This window comes from Nanorana parkeri, unplaced genomic scaffold (assembly GCF_000935625.1).
Source record: "Nanorana parkeri isolate BGI_ZX_2015 unplaced genomic scaffold, ASM93562v1 scaffold68, whole genome shotgun sequence".
NCBI lineage: Eukaryota > Metazoa > Chordata > Amphibia > Anura > Dicroglossidae > Nanorana > Nanorana parkeri.
In genome coordinates, this window is record NW_017306336.1 from 612,951 (window position 1) to 631,426 (window position 18,476).

At 40.7% G+C, this 18,476-nt stretch overlaps 1 protein-coding gene across 2 annotated transcripts in view; it reads left to right on the plus strand.

The window, feature by feature from the left end:
* The window catches only part of GLT1D1 (glycosyltransferase 1 domain containing 1), an 82,830-nt gene that overhangs the window by 22,990 nt on the left and 41,364 nt on the right, over window positions 1-18,476 (plus strand). The window contains exon 7 of one of the 2 annotated variants that reach the window (XM_018576490.1): window positions 15,598-15,693. The exons of the other annotated variant lie outside the window; for it this stretch is intronic. Within the exon in view, the coding sequence (XP_018431992.1) occupies window positions 15,598-15,693 (96 nt within the window). The remainder of the gene's footprint in view (window positions 1-15,597; window positions 15,694-18,476) is intronic. 2 annotated transcript variants of the gene reach the window in all.

Sequence of the window (18,476 nt, forward strand, 5' to 3'; positions counted from 1 at the left end):
ACTTCAACATATCCTGTGATGTAAAGAAACTACAATGATAGTATGCAGACTGTTTGTTTACATCAATCTCAAAGGATAAGGACATCAGGGATGTTACCATTTGGGTAGAATATATTTCAATGACACTCTCTGAAAGATGAGGCTGTTCTTTAATATGCCAGTTAGTTACTTTGCTCATTTCCACATATAGGAAGTACAGTACAGTGAATCTTGTGGTTTGTGATTGAATTGGCAGCCCACCTATACTACTACACGCACCATGAGCACAGAAGGCATAGGAGGATATCCACAATGGTTCATTGTAACAGCCCCTTAAGATTTTTCCATACCATTTTTTGGATGGATTTTTTTCATTCAGTTTCATGATAAGGTTATACTGTGATGTGTCCTCTAGACTCTCTGGTTGGCATGCCCATGGCAACCAATCAGCTTATCTCTTCAGTTTGTCCAGCTGAGATTTGTAAATGAAAGATAGGAGCTGATTGGTTGTCATGTACAGCTGCTCCAATTTTTCTCTGCTCCAGTTTTGATAAATCTGCCTCTCTGTGTTTTCTATGTAAATCATTGTGGATGGCACAGCTACATACATATTGTAAGGGCCCGTGTTTTATTAACCCTTTAAAGCAGACCTTTACCCATATCTTTAAAATAACAACAAACACAACTTTAGAAATGTTTAGTAATGACAATCTACAAACACATACGTCTAGATAATTGCAGGCCTTGTATTCTTTGCAGACCTTATTCCTCTTTTCTTCCCCAGTCTTCTGGCAGTGGCCATGTTTACTAAGGGCAGATTACTAGCTCTCTCTTTACTTCCTGGATTTCTGGCACATGCGACTAGGACATGTGACCATGCACATCATCTCAGGGGACAAAAATGCCTTTCCCCGAGATCTCATGAGATTACAGATGAGATTTCCCAGCAATGCTCTGCTGATTATAATGCAATCCCAGTGGGCATTGCTTTGGCAAAGTGAAATCATTTTGCCCTTTCAAAGCAGGAAGTGAATGCTCTGCAAGTGTAAGTATTTCAAAATCACAGCATTTTACTCTTGACATGTCTATGTTATTATTAATCATCATACATAGAGGGATGTATTGGTAGAATTTCATTTTTGAGTGTAAAGGTCCGCTTTAATAAATATCTCAAATGGCATCTGCAAGGTGCATACACAATTATTAAACAATACATTCTCAGACGTGTCTGGGGTGTCTTCCTAGTGGATTTTTCCCCTGGTCCAGGACACCTAGGAGTGCTCACAGAGAGATGACATAATCGATGGTGTTTTAGGAAACTGATTCCAGAAGCTTAGTACTGCTTTTGTAAGGGGTACTTTCTGTATACAGTAAAGGTGTTATATTTGGAGATGGGTGTTTGCACACCTATATGATGCAATGTTCTGGATTTTCTATATGATGTTAATTATGCATGTATGTGCTTATAGATCCATATTTTTCATTAAGAAGACCACAAAACCAGTTGAGAACTCCGAACAGCTTTAAACCCTGTTTTAGAAATTCTTAAAAATATATGTAAAATCCATGTATAATTTTTCGCTCTGAGGAAGGTGATATTGTCTGCACTACTGGAATCTGCATCAGTTTTTTTGTTTTAATCATTAATTTTTAAAGTGGAACTACAATCTCCTATCCTTTACAGCCAAGGAAGGTGCCATCTTAGCCTTTATTTGGGCTGTAGTTGCCATGGTGCTGCACATGTGATCAACTATGAGGTCAGCCATTTGATGGTTTGAACGTTTGGTTAAGAACGGAAATAAGCACACTGACATCCTTGACAATTGGCATGCCTTGAAAGTAACTGTTTTGGGGAGAAATTATACTGGTGGGTAAAGTTCCTCTTTAAAGTGACATTAAAGTCAAAAGTCCCCCCCCTTACAATGCTATTGTAAGGACTTTTCCTTAAATGATGTCTCTTAATCCAATCATCATCTTCTTTACTGTCCTTTTCAGCCTTCTCTCCAGCGCTGGTGCGGGTCTCAGCGCTGACTCCTCTGTCCTTCTCTTCTCTCATGTCCCACGGAGTCTGTGCGGGTGCACGCTGCTCCATAGACTTACCTTGTGTGTCTCCTGGCCGAACATCTGAACTGCGCATGCGCCCGCCCCAAGATTCTTTGCGGCTGCCCGAGAAATTTTCAGATGTTCAGACCGGAGTGCGCGGCGAAGACACAGGTAAGTATTAACCCTTTTAAAAAGTTTTTTTTTTAAAATCGTTTTGCATATATCTACTGCTCGCTAGCAGTAGATATGTGCAAAAGCATGCAAGGGTTTAATAACAGTATTTTGATGAATCATAAAAAAATATATATAGTGAGGGGAATTTATCAAAACTGGAGCAGGCAAAATCTGGAGCAGCTGTGCATGCCAACCAATCAGCATCTCCAGTTTGTTCAGTTAAGATTGGTTGCCATGCATAACTGCTCCAGATTTTGTCACCTCCAGTTTTGATAAATTCATCCCAGTATGTTTTACAAAGATAACACTATCTGATGTTATTTATAGTCCCTTAAAAAGTACCACATAAGCTCATTTTCTGTAGCTGTTTCATCTCTGCCTTGGGATGAGGCTGCAGGCATCATATATCAAATGGAAAATATGTTTTGTAGCAACCTTGCTGGTCGGCTGAATCTGTGCTGTCTTCAAGTGTTCGAATCGACTGAAGTGATTAGCAGCATTTTGTTCTTCACATTTCAATGACTTTGCAAACATAAGTGTGGAATGGAAATTATGCACTTGAAATACAATTACAGTATTTGTGTGCAACGTCTGTATATTGTGTTGGTAATGCTTTTGCATTCAGACGTGCTTTCTCAAGTGCCTTGGTTCACCTGAACATTTGCTACTAACATGACAGTGTAGGTGTAACAAAAGCAGCAGAGTAATGAGCGGTTAGTAAAAGTCTGAAATTTCCAGAAACCCCACTGTTTTGCTGTTCCACTGTTCTGCTGATTGAAAAAGGGTTGTCATGCTAAATAAAGGTGTGGTTTATTGCTGATTGCCAATCATTGGTATGGTTTTAAATGTACCTTCAGGAAGGCCATGTTACTACATCGCTAGAGAGTGAAAGAAATGAGCTGCTAACTGTAAGGAATGAAGTTGTTAAAGGATGACTGCATAAATTTCCCCTTAATCTGCCTCACTAGCATTCCTACTGTGTCTAACAAATGAACTGCTGCCACAGAGCAGGTTCATCACATTTATAAGTACATGTCATTATTCAGTACGTGTGTCCCAGTTTTAAACAGAACAGTGCCAGGTTATAACTTCCATCATAAATCATAGCACATGACACTGCAGATTTATTCTTGGATTGCAGTAACCATTCCCTCTGAGAACATGGTTCCCCCAGGCCGACTTGGTTTTAACATGAATGTTCTTAAGCATAATCAAATGAGTGGTTGTTCTAGAATCTGTTATCACCTGTCACCTCCTTTACTGCTGACAGTTTTCATAAGGGGTGTGTAATGCACAATATATATATACACAAATTGTAGTTTGTCTGCAAAACATTCATCAAGGCAACTGGACTTGCTGTATTTTTCTTGAAGACGTTTCACTGGTTATCCGACCATCTTTCTCAATTCAGAATGACTTGTACAAAATCTCTCTGGGAATAAATATGGTGAATGTTGCTCCAAGCAACACCTTTTTCACCATATTTATTCCCAGAGAATTTCTGTACATACTGTGGTGACTGGTGACCAGGGTTTTACTGCACTAGATCAGCACAGGTCACCGCAAGGACACATATAGAAAACAAGTGTTCTTTTGTGTGTCCTATTCACAACGCAGCTGTGATGGCTGATACGTTGCCCTGCGGAAAAATGCAGACATGTCACCTAAGGTCAGCACATGGTAGCTGCTGTGCTTGGACCTGAATGGAGTGTACAAATTGTACACTCCTCATAAGATTTACAAAAAAAGGTAAACAGTGACAGCTCCGGCAGTGTGTGATACAATGTACAGTGCCGGAGCTGCAACAATACACTAGCCCGTCTGCTACAACGCAACCTATTAGCAGATGGGTTTGTGTGAATGGGCCATAATACTGTTTGAATGTAGTAGTGAGGTGTTAGAACCTCTATTAGGTTTTGATTGCTATATCTGTCCCCTCTGGGAAGATTTACCGTCTCTAGTTGTCCTGGTGACCATTGTCACTGGGACTAAAACATTTTGAGTTGTCACTGTGTCAGGAATTTGTTCCTGAGCTGTGGCATTGCGTGGCAATACCACGGTGTTAGGTGGCCTAAAATTCACCCAGGATTCTCAGCCAGAGGGGCTGAGTGGCTCCAAAAAAGCAATTGCTTGTACCAGGAAAGAGCTGGCTTCTCAGTCCTTTCCAGGTTTTCTGGATCATAGTTGGGATCCTGGAGCCAGGAGATTTCTTAGAGCTCTGGGTGGGATGAAATCTCCATTCCTAGGTCCATGCTTTAGTGGCAGCCAGCACCTGATTGTGCACACAACTCTAAAATTGGATTTCCCGTACTTTAGAGATATTTCCTTTTACTTCATGTTGTGTTTATGTGTCAAGAGAATAAAAGTTCTGATGGGTTTTAAAAGTTCCATACACTGTCCAAAAACCTGGTTTTAGAAATACTTTAAAAACTTGGATTGTGGTTAGAATTTGCAATTCCTTGCTTTCTGCACTATAACAAAATGCACTGTACAACTTTGTGCATCTGGGATAGAGGGTTAAAAAATAATGGCTGCGCCTGATATAGAGGTGTTTTACTCTACTCTTTAGTTGTTATCATGATCACAGGGTTGCAAAGATGAGTCATTTTAGGTTGAATGCCAATTATCAGTACATGTCGGCTATAAACGGTGTGCCAGCTCTGTGATGTGATTGTTCAAAGTAATATGAAGAAACTAACAGAGTTCTAAAAAGGGAACTGGTTGATGTGCAAATTGCAAGTACATTGGTCAAAAAAAGCTGTATAATAATGTAATGGTTCGCAGTCTCAATAATGATAGCATATGCCAAAAATGAACAAACTGCATTGGGAAAGAGCAACAGTGTTTGAAAGTCAGCTTCTGTGACACAGTTACACATTTGTGAGTGGGGCGCATTGGGTGAGTAGCACCAAAATGGGGCCTATATCATTTGGTTTACCTAGCTGGAATTTACAGATGGACTGCCATTTTGAAATTAATTGCATCCAAGAACTTCATGCAAAAATATATAACATGGTTTAGGGAGCTCAAAACTTTGACCCCAGGCAAGGAAAAATATGATAGATGAGTCATCTTTTGTCCTATAGCCTACAACTAGTTTATATTTGTAAAATATCTAAGGCTCTTTTCACCCGGGCGGTCCAATCGGGTCCGCCTGTCAGTTTTTTAGACGGACCCGTTCGGATGCCCAATGCAAGTCTATGTTTACACCCGGTTACCCCCGGTTCCGGCTGGGTCTGGAAGAACAGAGGGAACAGGGTTCCGTTTCGACGGACCGGATTGTGTCGGATCGGCGGTTATCTGATGTTAACAGACACATGTCCGCTTACATCAGATTCCCCATAGACACACATGGGGTCTGGTAGTTTCAGTTTTTTCCTCTGTTGTAAGATGGAGGTAAAAACTGTACGGACACGGATGTCAGAGCGGTGACATCCGCTCTGTACTGCTATGATCAGGAGAGGACTCATGCACGGATCACCATGTGAAAGGGGCCTAAGAAAGTCTTTCACTGTCTGCTTAGTGTGTGTGTGTTTGGTGAAGGTATTCATAATAGTCTTGAGATGTCTGATGATAGCTCTGCATGGCCATACAATGACCAAGCAAATATGAGTTTGTGAAAACATCTTTCTCTCATAATGTAATTACCTAATTGAAGAGTAGTTTCTTTAACACTTGCTCTCAAGCGACACAAGCCGCTTATAGACATTAGATGGTGGCTGGTAGGGATGCACAGATACCAAGTCCTGTACAAGTACAGATGCTTTACCAGCTCCAAGACTAAAGAAAAACTCAAAAGCTAGGAGGCAGCTGTTATTTATAAGGCGCATTGGCTACGGGGCTCCTGGGATTTGTACATCCCTGTTTTAATGTGTGATTTGTTATTTATAAATATATTAGGGATGCACCAATGCCATTTTTTTCCAGACCAAGGTCAAGTACTGATACTTGTCCAAGTACTGATACTTGTCCAAGTACTGATACTTGTCCAAGTACTGATACTTGTCCAAGTACTGATACTTGTCCAAGTACTGATACTTGTCCAAGTACTAACATACAATTAATGATACTTTTTTATTTTTTTATGTGACAGTTTTTCTAAAACAATACAGACTAATGATTTCAGGACAGTGATGGAGTGCCAGGGCCTTGTCATCGCTGCAACCCTGGTAGTTCTTGTAAAAATGGCAAGTATCGGTACTGGTATCTGTTCCTTCTATAGTGGCGGATCATGCACGCACTGTCCGACCACCATTTAATGTCTGTAGGTGAGTTATTAACACAACATTTTAAACTGAACGCCAAGCACACATCTAAATACAGCTGCATTACATATATGTGAGCTGTTTTTTCTATAGAATCTGGTTCAGAATCTTCCCCAACGTTTGAGTGGACAGTGATGGTACAGCAGCACACTAAAGCTGCCACTGACACTGCCTAAATTACTGCCAAAATCCAAGCAGTGTATAGACCTGCCTTGACTCCTTCTTTTGACAAAAGTCGAACAGCGGTGGTAAATTCTCAATCAAACAGTGGCTGCAGTAGATCAGCTGCAGTCACTGTCCAGGTATTCTGACAGCAGCATACCAACAGCCGTCAGACTACAATAGACCAGCAGGGGAGATTCCCCCCGTCTATGCTGTTTAGCATGGTTGGGGAAATTGAGTGTTTTTTTTTTCTTCTCGTTTTTAGCCCATGGGACTGAATGAGAAAAGGCGGATTCTGTATGGCTAGCTTAATGAGGACATCCCTGTGCTCTTCTTCTTTAAGCATGATCACAGTGTTGATGTATAGCACTGCACAAAGCAGTAGAGCTCTGATTGGCTGTCCCCATCTGTGCTGCTGTGTAGGGGAATACAAAAGGCCAATGTCTGGATTTACGCTAGTTATATGTAGAAGTTTTGCTTTTATTTGTTTTTCTTTTCTAATGAACATACAGTATTACTTGATAATATTTTTTTTCTTGTTTGTTTCTTTCCCGGAGATCAGCATTGATATCCTTTAGTCGAATGCTGCCTTCTATTGCTGAGTCCTTACAATGTATTAAAGTACTTAGACAGCTGTAAACAACATTGTTGAGAGTCCCATTGCATTCTTTAGCAAATCAATATTCCCTGCCATTTTTCATAAAGCTCGCTTTTCATCCAGACTCACTCTACAATTCCTTATAATCATTATTTCCTGTTTATGGTCTACTTTGTCATTCACTTTGTTTAGTTTCACTCAAGTAGTCTCTGGCGCTTCAGGTTTAAACTTGTGTGACCTCTTCCACTTCTTTATAAACAATGAAATAATTCCTGATCGACGGTCTGTGTGCATGCCAGGGAGCTTGTTCTCCTGTTTGTGATGCCTCAGGAACTACAAATGCCTTATTTGAGTGCTCTGACAGGAAATAAATATAACAAGGTAGATGGAATTTGTTTAAAATGTTTAAAACTAAAGCATGGAGGTACAAGGAGATAATATACATGTCAGTTCTTATCTACAGCAATGGATGTGCTAATTAAAGGGAAACCAGCGAGCCAGCGCTATAGAGGAGGCATCTGCTTATGTGGCTCTGCTCCCTCCTGTGCCGCCTCGCTTCCTCTAGTGTTGGCTGCGTTGGCACCGCTGATTCTCTCCTGCTGCTCTTCAAGTTCCCCCTTATGCCACCACCGGCCCTGGGAATGGTCACAACTAGGTCTTATTTTTGGGGTAGGTCTTATATTTTAGCAATTCCCAAAAATAGTACTAGGTCTTATTTTCTGGGAAACAGGGTAGAAACCCATGGCAGCTTTATGCAAATATACACCAGTACTTGTGTGAACACGTTCAGTTGTGGCCAGAAGTTTTGAGAATTACACAAATATTAATTTTCACAAAGTCTGCTGCTTCAGTGTTTTAAGATCTTCTTGTCAGATGTTACTATGGTATACTGAAGTATAATTACAAGCATTGCATAAGTGTCAAAGTCTTTTATTGACAATTACATTAAGTTTATGCAAAAAGTCAATATGTTGACCCTTCTTATTCAAGACCTCTGCAATTCGCCCTGGCATGCTGTCAATCAACTTCTGGGCCACACCCTGACTGATGGCAGCCCATTCTTGCATAATCAATGCTTGGAGTTTGTCAGAATTTGTGTGTGTGTGGAGGGGTCGTTCACCCCCCTCTTGAGGATTGACCACAAGTTCTCAAAAGGATTAAGGTCTAGGGAGTTTCCCGGCCACGGACCCACAATTACGATGTTTTGTTCCCCAAGCCACTTAGTTATCACTTTTGCTTTATGGCAAGGTGCTCCATTATGCTGGAAAAACCATGTTTGTCACCAAATTGTTCTTGAATGGATGTGAGAAGTTACTCTTAGAGGATGTACCATTCTTTATTCATGGCTGTGTTTTTGGGTAAAATTGTGAGTGAGCCCATTTCTTTGGCTGAGAAGCAACCCCACACATGAATGGTCACAGTATGCTTTACTGTTGGCATGACACAGGTCTGATGGTAGCGCTCACCTTTTCTTCTCCGCACAAGGTATTTTCCGGATGCCGCAAACAATCAGAGAGGGACAGGAAACAATACCGGCGCCTCCACGTGCAATATCGGCCGGTTGGAATGGTAACGAACACACTGAAGAGGCAGCTCCCACAGGTCAAAGGACCTTCAATCTGAGAGACATAAGACAAAAAGGAGCACCTCCATAGTGTAAAACTAATTTTAATGATAAAAATGCACAACTGTATTGTACTTACAAAAAGTCGGTAGTAAAAAGGCATGTAGAAAGCAATGGGATGTCAAATCATCTAGCAGCGGAAGTCTGAAAAGCTGTGCAGCATCAGCGTCCACTGCCCCTGTGTGGTCTTGGTTTACATGTTTCTGGGGCACGCCCCCTTCCTCAGAACCTCAATGTTCTGAGGAAGAACTTCAGGTTCTGAGGCACTCCTTTTTGTCTTTTGTCAATCAGAAAGGGGATTCATCAGAGAAAATGACTTTACCCCAGTCCTCAGCAGTCCAATCCCTGTACCTTTTGCAGAATATCAGTCTGTCCCTGATGTTTTTCCTGGAAAGAAGTGGCTTCTTTGCTGCCCTTCTTGGCACCAGGCCATCCTCCAAAAATCTTTGCCTCACTGTGCGTGCAAATGCTGCCATTCCTGAGCAAGCTCTGCACTGGTGGTGCCCCAATCCCGCAGCTGAAACAACTTTAGGAGACAGTCCTGGCGCTTGCTGGACATTCTTGGGCGCCATGAAGTCTTCTACACAACAATTGAACCTCTCTCCTTGCAGTTCTTGATGATCCGATAAATGTTTGATTTAGGTGCAATCTTGGTAGCAGCAATATCCTTGCCTGTTCATCCCTTTTTGTGCAAAGCAATGAGGACTGCACATGTTTCCTTGCAGGTAACCATGATAAACAGGAAGAACCATGGTTTCAAGCACCACCCTCCTTTTAAAGCTTCCACTCTGTTAAGCTGGCCATACACCTTACAATTATGTGCAGATATTCTGTGGTCAGATGGAAAAGGTGCAACAGATTCCTCCATCTACACTTAACTGTGTGGATGGAGTAATCTCCACCTGGGCCAATCTGTTGCACTTTTTCCATCTGACCACAGAAAATCTGCAGATAATTGTAAGGTGTATGGGCACCTTTATTCTAACTCAATCAGCATGACGGAGTGGTCTCCAGCCTTGTCCTTGTCAACACTGACACCTGTGTTAACGAGAGAATCACTGACATGATGTCAGCGTGTCCTTTGGCGGCAGGGCTGAAATGCAGTGGAAATGTTTTTTGGGGGATTAAGTTCATTTTCATGGCAAAGAGGGACTTTGCAATTAATTGCAATTGATCTGATCACTCTTCATAACATTCTGGAGTATATGCAAATTGCCATCATACAAACTGAAGCAGCAGGCTTTGTGAAAATGAATATTTGTGTAATTCTCAAAACTTTTGGCCATGACTCTACATGCACACGAGCGTACAACCCTGAGCTCAATCTTTATGCAAGTAGCGGCTTACACCCAGAGTGGAGACATAGGCCTGAATTTTACCAATTCGTTTTTACAGTGTACGGACCCAGGTACCCGTGTGCATGAGCACAGAAATACATACATTTACATAGAAAGTGTAGATGTTTGAATGTGAAGTTTACAAAAACAATCCTAGACAATGTTGTTTAGCACATCTTTATGAATGGGCCCCTAAGTTTTAGTAACATAGGGGCATATTCATATTTCAGTGTTAAACATTTCCTGCAATTCAAAATACATGCAGCAGGGAGATTCACCTGCGGTGAAAATTTGTTGAATGTCACATTTACTGCTATATAAATATGTTCCTTAGTTTCCGCAGCTGCCTTCAGCTGAAATGTAAATTCAACAATGTAAATGATTAATGTAACTTTTGTATTACTCTTACTGTAACTGAAGTGTACTATAACTTGTGGTGGCTGGGGAATGTCTATAGGCTTGTGTAGTCAGTATTTATATATTAAGAATCTCACAAAGAATAAAACCTCTCTTGCTCTCTTATACCTGTGATGGCCCATTTCAGTCTATTTTCCTCTGTTTTCACTCATGCTGTCTCTGTACTGTAGTACTCTTGCTCTCTCTTCTGTTTTCACTATTTGCTCTTTTATCAGCTTTGCTGCAGCTCACTTTACTTTTTGCTTTGGTTCATTCAATTAGCCACTCTCCACCTTATTTCCCCCTTCTTTACCTCAGCTTCATTCTCTTTCTTTCAGCTTTGCATTGTTACTGCTGTTTTGTTACCTTATTTTCATGCTTTCCAGTTTATTCAGTTTTAGTAAAAGCATATCTGTACTTTAGAACCGCATTAGCATTTTTTTTTAGTAAATAGAAAAATATCCAGCAACTTTGCAGATATAATTTAAAGCTCATTGCCACCTTTTGCTAAGGTATTAAAAAAAAAAAAAAAAACATATGCGAGCAATGTACATCGAGTCTGAAGCAGGCATATGCAGATGCTGTATATGAACACAGGAAAAAAAATAGTGTGTATTGTATGTGGATTAGTGTGTTCCAAATGGGGGGATTGTGGCATGCTGCTCTTTGGTAGGCAGGTGACGGTGTCCTGCAGAAGAACTGAAAACATGTAAAAAAAACACACACGAGCGCCCAGCCTAGCACAATAGATGAACATATGGCAATGGAATGTTTGAAAATAACAATGTTGCACTCACTGAGATATTGCGTTTGGAAAAAAGGATAACGTGTAACCACAAATGTCAGGCTGTGGAAGAAAGATCTCTCCTGGTCAGAGACCACTAGGTGGTATGTAGATGATGGCAATGTGTGTATCTCAAAAAGGAACACAACCACACCATTAGCAGGATAAAAAGGCTGAAATTGCACTCACATGGCGGTGTATAAGAGGGAGCCCATCTGATGTCTGGTGTACGGATTAAGCCATTGTGGCAGGTTCATCTATTGTCCTAGGCAGTGGAGGAACCACAGCTGGGTCCTGTAAGGAGGTGTCTTGGAGAGGCAGCAGGAAACCGGACTTGGAGAGGAAGGATCCCTCTTTCTGGGAGAGCTGAGACTGAGGGCTTGGTCAATCGCAGCTGCAGAGGAGCCGGTAATGCAAAAAAGACGATTGTTGGGACAGAGGATCTAGTACGACAGCGGGAGGGTATGTCGAGGAAGGGGCACATAAGAATGGGATGGCTGGGAATCAGGAGCAGTCTGTGGCAGGAAAGCGGCAGCTGTACCACAAGGAGGGAAAGATGACTGGTGAAAAGCAACCTGACGTGTGATTACATCTTATCGTTTTTTCAAAACTCAATATCTCATTGAATGCAACATTGTTATTCTCAAACATTCCATTGCCGTATGCTCATCTATTGTACTAGGCTGTGTTGCTTGTGTGTGTTTTTTACTTGTATATGAACACAGAAGCTTACATGTCCGCCTCCGTGCTTTGCAAGCAATATGTGTATATTACAAATGAGCTCTCCACCCCCCTACCCCATATTCATTAGTATTCATACTGGTAACCCCCTCTCCTCGGACCGTATATTGTGTGCAAAGGCAGAGCTGGTGTTTAGGGATCTTGTTACAATGAATAACAGGGAGGGGAGAGCTGTTTACGGCCTGCTTTACAATCCGACCCTGATGTCAGACTGAGTTTCCTATGGAGAAAATTTTAAATTTGTAGCATTCAGGCCTAATAAAAACTTCATTAAAAAAATGAAGAAAGCCTGCAATGTGAGTTATGAAAATGTGCACACATATACAATATCACTGCACCTCTTCATTACCACAATAAATGCTAATCACTTGAAAAGGTAGAAATGGACTTTAAAATCTTTTTCCTCTCTGTACTTTAAGAAGTATCATCACATGTCCAGACCAGAGCAATGTGTTGCTTTGTTTACATAAAGCTTGTCTGCATCTGCACTGCAACCGCAGACAGGAAGTGGAACCAAGAAAGGCATCTATTCTGCATACCGTTTTGATCCCTTATCTTCACTCCCTGAAGCTGTAAATGATTCCTGTGCTGCTTAGCACTCCTGGAGATGGCAAACTGATACAAGCAAGCAACTACTGTACAAGCCTATCTACAGAGTACTTCTACAGACCAGGACTGAGAATAAGGATGGCATTAGGGGCTCGCTCTAGAAATGCAGCCTGCTTTCCACAATTGGATTTCTAAAATCATATGTATTGGGAGGATGGATGGGACTTAGCTAAGCTTATAAAAGGGTTGTCTGTATCTGTCAGACTGATCTACAGAAATCAAACAAACTCATTGAGACATTTATGTAATTTGTGACATCTAGTGTAGCCATTTTATTTGCATGTGGCTGCAATTACAGTGCAGACTCAGACAAACTGTGTAAATAGAGCAGTGTTTACACTGGCTGGGGTCTGTGATGATAACTCTCAAAACAAGGGGGAAGAAAAGACAGAAACAATATATTATATTTACAAAGTTTCTTGGTTTCTCTGAATGTATTACATTACTGTTTTTTGCTATCAAGCTACTAATGCTGCATGTGACCGCAAAGTTCCAGCTCCTCTCTGTAGATGTGTAAGTCCGACAATAGGGCTGAATTACAGAGGCGTGATATCACCTGCCGACTTTTACTGCTGTAGCCATTGTCAGCAGTGAATGTGCCCTCCCACTAGTCAGCAGCAGCCACTAATTTCACACAGAGGAACTGGAGCTTCGCAGTCACATGACTGCTCGGAAGAGTAAAAGAAGGTATATACACAGAGATTTCTTAACAACTGTATTCAGCGTGTGTAAGAGCATTGGTGAGGCAATGTTTTAAACGTGGATTATTTTAGCTTTTCCTTCTACTTTAAAGTAGAACTTCAGGCACAAATGTTATTAACTCTTACAGTGGGGCTACCCCTGCACTGCAAGGGTTAACTGCTCATTTTTTCTAGGGTGTTATAATGTTTCACTTACAGCTTTCAGCGTTTGTAAAAGAGCATCCTTCTTCTAAAAGCACAGGACCAATAGAAGATAAAAGATGGTGTTACTGATCTTGCATGTCCCATAATAGTTTTGCAAATGTTTCTCAAAACAGTATTTTAGATACAAATACAGTAAAATCATTATTAGAACACATAACCATACAAAACTTAACTTGCAAAAATACTAAATCTAAAGCACAAAACATTATTGTGTTAATAAATAACAAATACCTGTAAATTTTAAATTGTGCCTTTTTGAAAACCGGTGAAAATCGCAAACTGTAAAAAAGCATTATGTGCAAACTACTTGGGGGGCTACCTTCATACGTATACGTTGTAGCAACGCATAATCTGCACCTTTGGGCATGTGTGTCTCTCTTTTTCCAACTCTAGATGGCAGCAGAGCCTCACAAATGCCATCTAAAGTAAGTTAAATGCCTAAGACTAGGCTATTGTTGACCAGATTGGGTGTGTTGTTGTCCCAAAAACAATATCCCACTCTAAGAAAGCCAGCTGTAAACTGTAAATAAGCGGTATGCGCAAACTACTTGGGGGGCTACCTTCAAACGTATGCGTTGTAGCAACGCATAATCTGCACCTTCGGGCAGGTGTATCTCTCTTTTTCCAACTCTAGATGGCAGCAGAGCCTCACAAATGCCATCTAAAGTAAGTTAAATGTCAAAGACCAGGCTATTGTTGACCAGATTGGGTGTGCTGTTGTCCCCAAAACAATATCCCACTGCGAAAAAGCCAGCTAGGAACAATGGAAAAACAATAGAGGGCAGATATACCATTGCCAGAAAACTGTCTCTAAACAATGAAAAAACACTACACCACTGTGATAAAGCAGCTTTGTGTCAATATTGGGTTAACTATACAATGTAATTTATCTCAGTGAGACCAAACCTTTTTCCAGAAACCTGATGTTTATACATTTGCATTTTGTTTGCAAGTGTAACTCTACCGTACATGTGTGTCTGAAAGAATCATATAATGTAAAATATATTATGCACAACACAGCAGTACTAAGCTTCTTCAGTGTTCATTCACAAACTAAAGGAGATCAGTAAACATGTTTCTCATGTTTATAAATCGCCTTCAGTAAGGAAGAGCTCAGTAATGCGCTCTTCCATCTTTATTTGGAAACTGAAGCAGATCTGTAAACACAAAAAGCATGTTTAACGTTCTTCCTGCACGCCATCCTGAACAGAAAAGCCAGCGGTGAAACCTGACATGAAGCTAGAACACCAATCTGAATGCTGGTAAAGGTTGGGGGGAGAGCAGGGGGCACAGAAGGGGAATCTGATAGCGGGGAGCTATGGCAGAGACAGCGGGCAGAGGATAGCGCTCTTTGGGAGGAGGGCACACAGATGTGGAGAAAGGAACACTGCATGGCTGTGGTGGGGAGAGCTCACTTTTTTTAACTGAAGAAATAGCTGCTGATCATTCTTGAATAGCTGCTATTCATGAATTGCCAGAGTCTAGGGGAACACTCTGCTATAAACTCTTGGCTCTCTGCAGCCAATGTAAGGCTTATTGAGCTAGCCTACTTCCATCAGTGCATACAGTTAAAGGTAGCTATACACACAAGATGATTGTTGCCCAATCTGCCTGAACTCATCAGGATTAAGAGATGCAGTGACCAGAATTGGGCGGTTTAGATGACAATGCTCATGTCTTCTTGTACTTCCAGTTTTAAGTCAGCACCTTGGCTGTTGTTGCTGACACCTCTACTCTTCATGAGCATGAACAGGAATGCCAGTGCAATCCTCTATGGAAAAAAAAACTTTCTAAAGAAAAAGAACATATAGTATTTTGCTTTAACTTGTGCAAAGTTGGATAGGATTATCTTGAACTTTTAATCTGTTTTTCAGCTATAAGCCAGAACTCATTATGGAAGCTTATATCCAAAATCGAAATCTGTTTATTCAATTCACTGCATTGGCTCTAAAATAAATCCCGTTGTATGCTGTGTTTCAGGAATTCAACAGATTTCAGAAAATTTGTATATTTTCCTCTTGATATGTGGACTCCGAAGAGTTAAAGATCCCCTCTATCTGGTTGATACTTTTGCAGGTGAGCTCTATTCTGTACACAATAAATTTTCAGGACGGAGGCCTCCTAATTCTGCTGAAAGTGCAAAGTGAGCATCTGTACACATTACACAATAGGAATCACACCTTATGTAAATGTGTATTAAAATAGACTTTAATCTCCGTATTTGAGAATAGAGGTTTTGAATTTCAATTGTAAGGCTTTATTTGTCTTTGGTTTATATGTCTGAGCTGTGTATATGTAGTATATGCCAATTTTCTTTTAGTTTCCAAAGCATCCATCAGTAAATTTTCTATAGAAACTTCTGCGCTCGATTACTCTTAAAAAACTGGGCGTTCCTCCTTACAGCTGCTCATTTAAATTGGCTGCATGAGCCTGCATTAATATCATTCAAATATGTGAAGCGGCGCTATCACCCAACAAGTAAACAAATAATATGTGCAAAAAACAAATATTATAGTGAACAATACTATTGTGAACATTTTTTTTCCAAATACAATCTTCTTATCAACTGTTTGTGTAAATCAAAGGTTATTGTCTATAAAAATTAGAATTAGAATTTTTTTTTTCACAATAGTATTGTTCACTATAACATTTGGTTTTTGCACATATTTGTTTACTGTGTTGGGTGACAGCGACGCTTCAAATATTTGAATGATATTAATCATCTAACAATGTCTTTTATAGTATAGTGAAATAAATTGCTCTATATGGCTTATTATTAAGGCCTATCGTTCCCTATTGTTCCAATTTAGGAGTACTCACCTGGCACAGAAGCTAAAAACATAGCTGTTGCTAGGAAATGCCTTGTGCTATTCTCATTATGAAGCCCTCAAACATTAGTCAGCACATATTGTCTGAGACTGTAATTCCCACAGACAAAACTTAGGAACAGTTGGAGAGAAGAGAAGAAGTGTTCTTTTGTCATTAAGCACACAACTGTCATTTTTTATGAGATATCTGAAGAAGATTATTAGTAAAAATAAGAATTCATCTGCCATGGGTTAGTGGCTGAAGATTTCTTAAGTTGGTCACACATGTTACATCTTGAATGTGCTATCAGTTCAGTTCAGAAAGAATTGTACATAAATGGTAATGTATGATTACTCACGTAAGATCCATTGTAGTCATAAAAACTGGATGAGGTTGATGAAACAGTGATTGTTAACTTAGAATGTACCCATTATAAAGGCCTATTTTCAGTTCACATACATTTTGTCAGCCATCATCTCTTGTTTTTCTCTTTCTTTTGCTATGTACTTTGCTTTATTCCTTTCCTCTCTATCTGGTCCCTATTATCCTCCCATAAATACAGGCTCAACAACTGACTGGAAACTATAATCCATTCACTTCTATACCAGCCTTTTGGTATCTCTGGTTTACATATGCTTTATATATACTTTTTACCTGTAGTAAACACTTCCCTGGTAGGGAAGTTGCTGTATCTTCTTGCCATTTTCCTGAAGTATACCTTTCCATATTTGTGTATGCATGTAAGATGCTCATTTGTTACAGCTGGTATCCAAGTTGCTTTTATGGACGTCCATCATCTAATTTCAGTAAAAACTTTGCATCATCACGTTAATGGCCATAGACATTTTGAGATTTGTATTAGGCTTTACTATGTCTGCATATTTATATTTCAGTTGGAGTTGGGTGCAGCTCTAGTCAGGTGAGATCTAATGAATCCTAAAGATTGTGGCTGAATTACCAGCTTTAAATTCAGTGACTTACACTCAACCCAATCATTGTTACTACTCTGACTAGTACAATTACTGTACTCTAGGGATGTTTAACTTTAATTTTGTCCTCAAAGCCACATGAAAAGGCCATATACCTATTATTTAATTTTTTTATTTTGCCATTGGTATCTGTCCCCCCATGGCAGTGCCTGGCTTTCTATATAATTTTTTGGCATTTTGAGAACGTTTCATAAAACTGCTCGTAAATGAAACCTGGGCAGATCCTCTCATCCCTACTGTACTCTTTTGCCAGGAACTAATGATAAAATGCAGTGACTGAGAAAAAAAGGAATTTATCTATGTTTTTGCTTTTGAGGCTATCCTGAACTTAACCTTTACATTTACTTAAAGGAGAACTATTGGGAGAGTAAAATGTTCTCTTCTCAATAGTTTGAGCTGTCGTGTGACACTGCAGCTGTCACGTGCCGGCTCTATAGCTTGAGGACGAGCGATCCCAAACTGCTGATCACTCAGCTCACAGCTTCTCCCTGCAGAGAGCGATCAATGTCAGTCACTGCTCCCTGAAGGGATTCCAGCCTTCCCTCTCTGTTCCCCCAATGCTTGTTGGAGGGACAGACAAGGGATGGGCCTCTAGATAGGCAGAGCTGTCCAAGCTGTCATTCCAGTTGGGTTGTCAGAAGTTCAGACAATCCATGTAACGATAACGATCATTTGTATGCACTCCTTTACATGGAGCCGAGACGCCAAAAATCATAGCTACTGCACCAGGGCATCCCACTTGCGTACCCTGATGAGTTCCCCCCCCCGATCGGGACTTCCTCAGAGGGGACGTGGCCACTAACTCAGGTATCAAAAATCCTCTATACAGGCATTCCTCATTTAACGACCGAGTTCCGTTCCTACGACCAGGTCGTTAAACGGATTGGTCGTTAAGTGAGGAACTCTATACAGTACTGTACTGCATTAGTACAGTACTGTATAGCGTGTACTGTACATCGGGCAATGGAAATACTTACCGGGACCCGCAGTGAAGATCGGAGGACGTCACTTCCGCCGGCGACACGCGCACTGACGCTGACGCGCAAGGTCGGAGGTCGATCG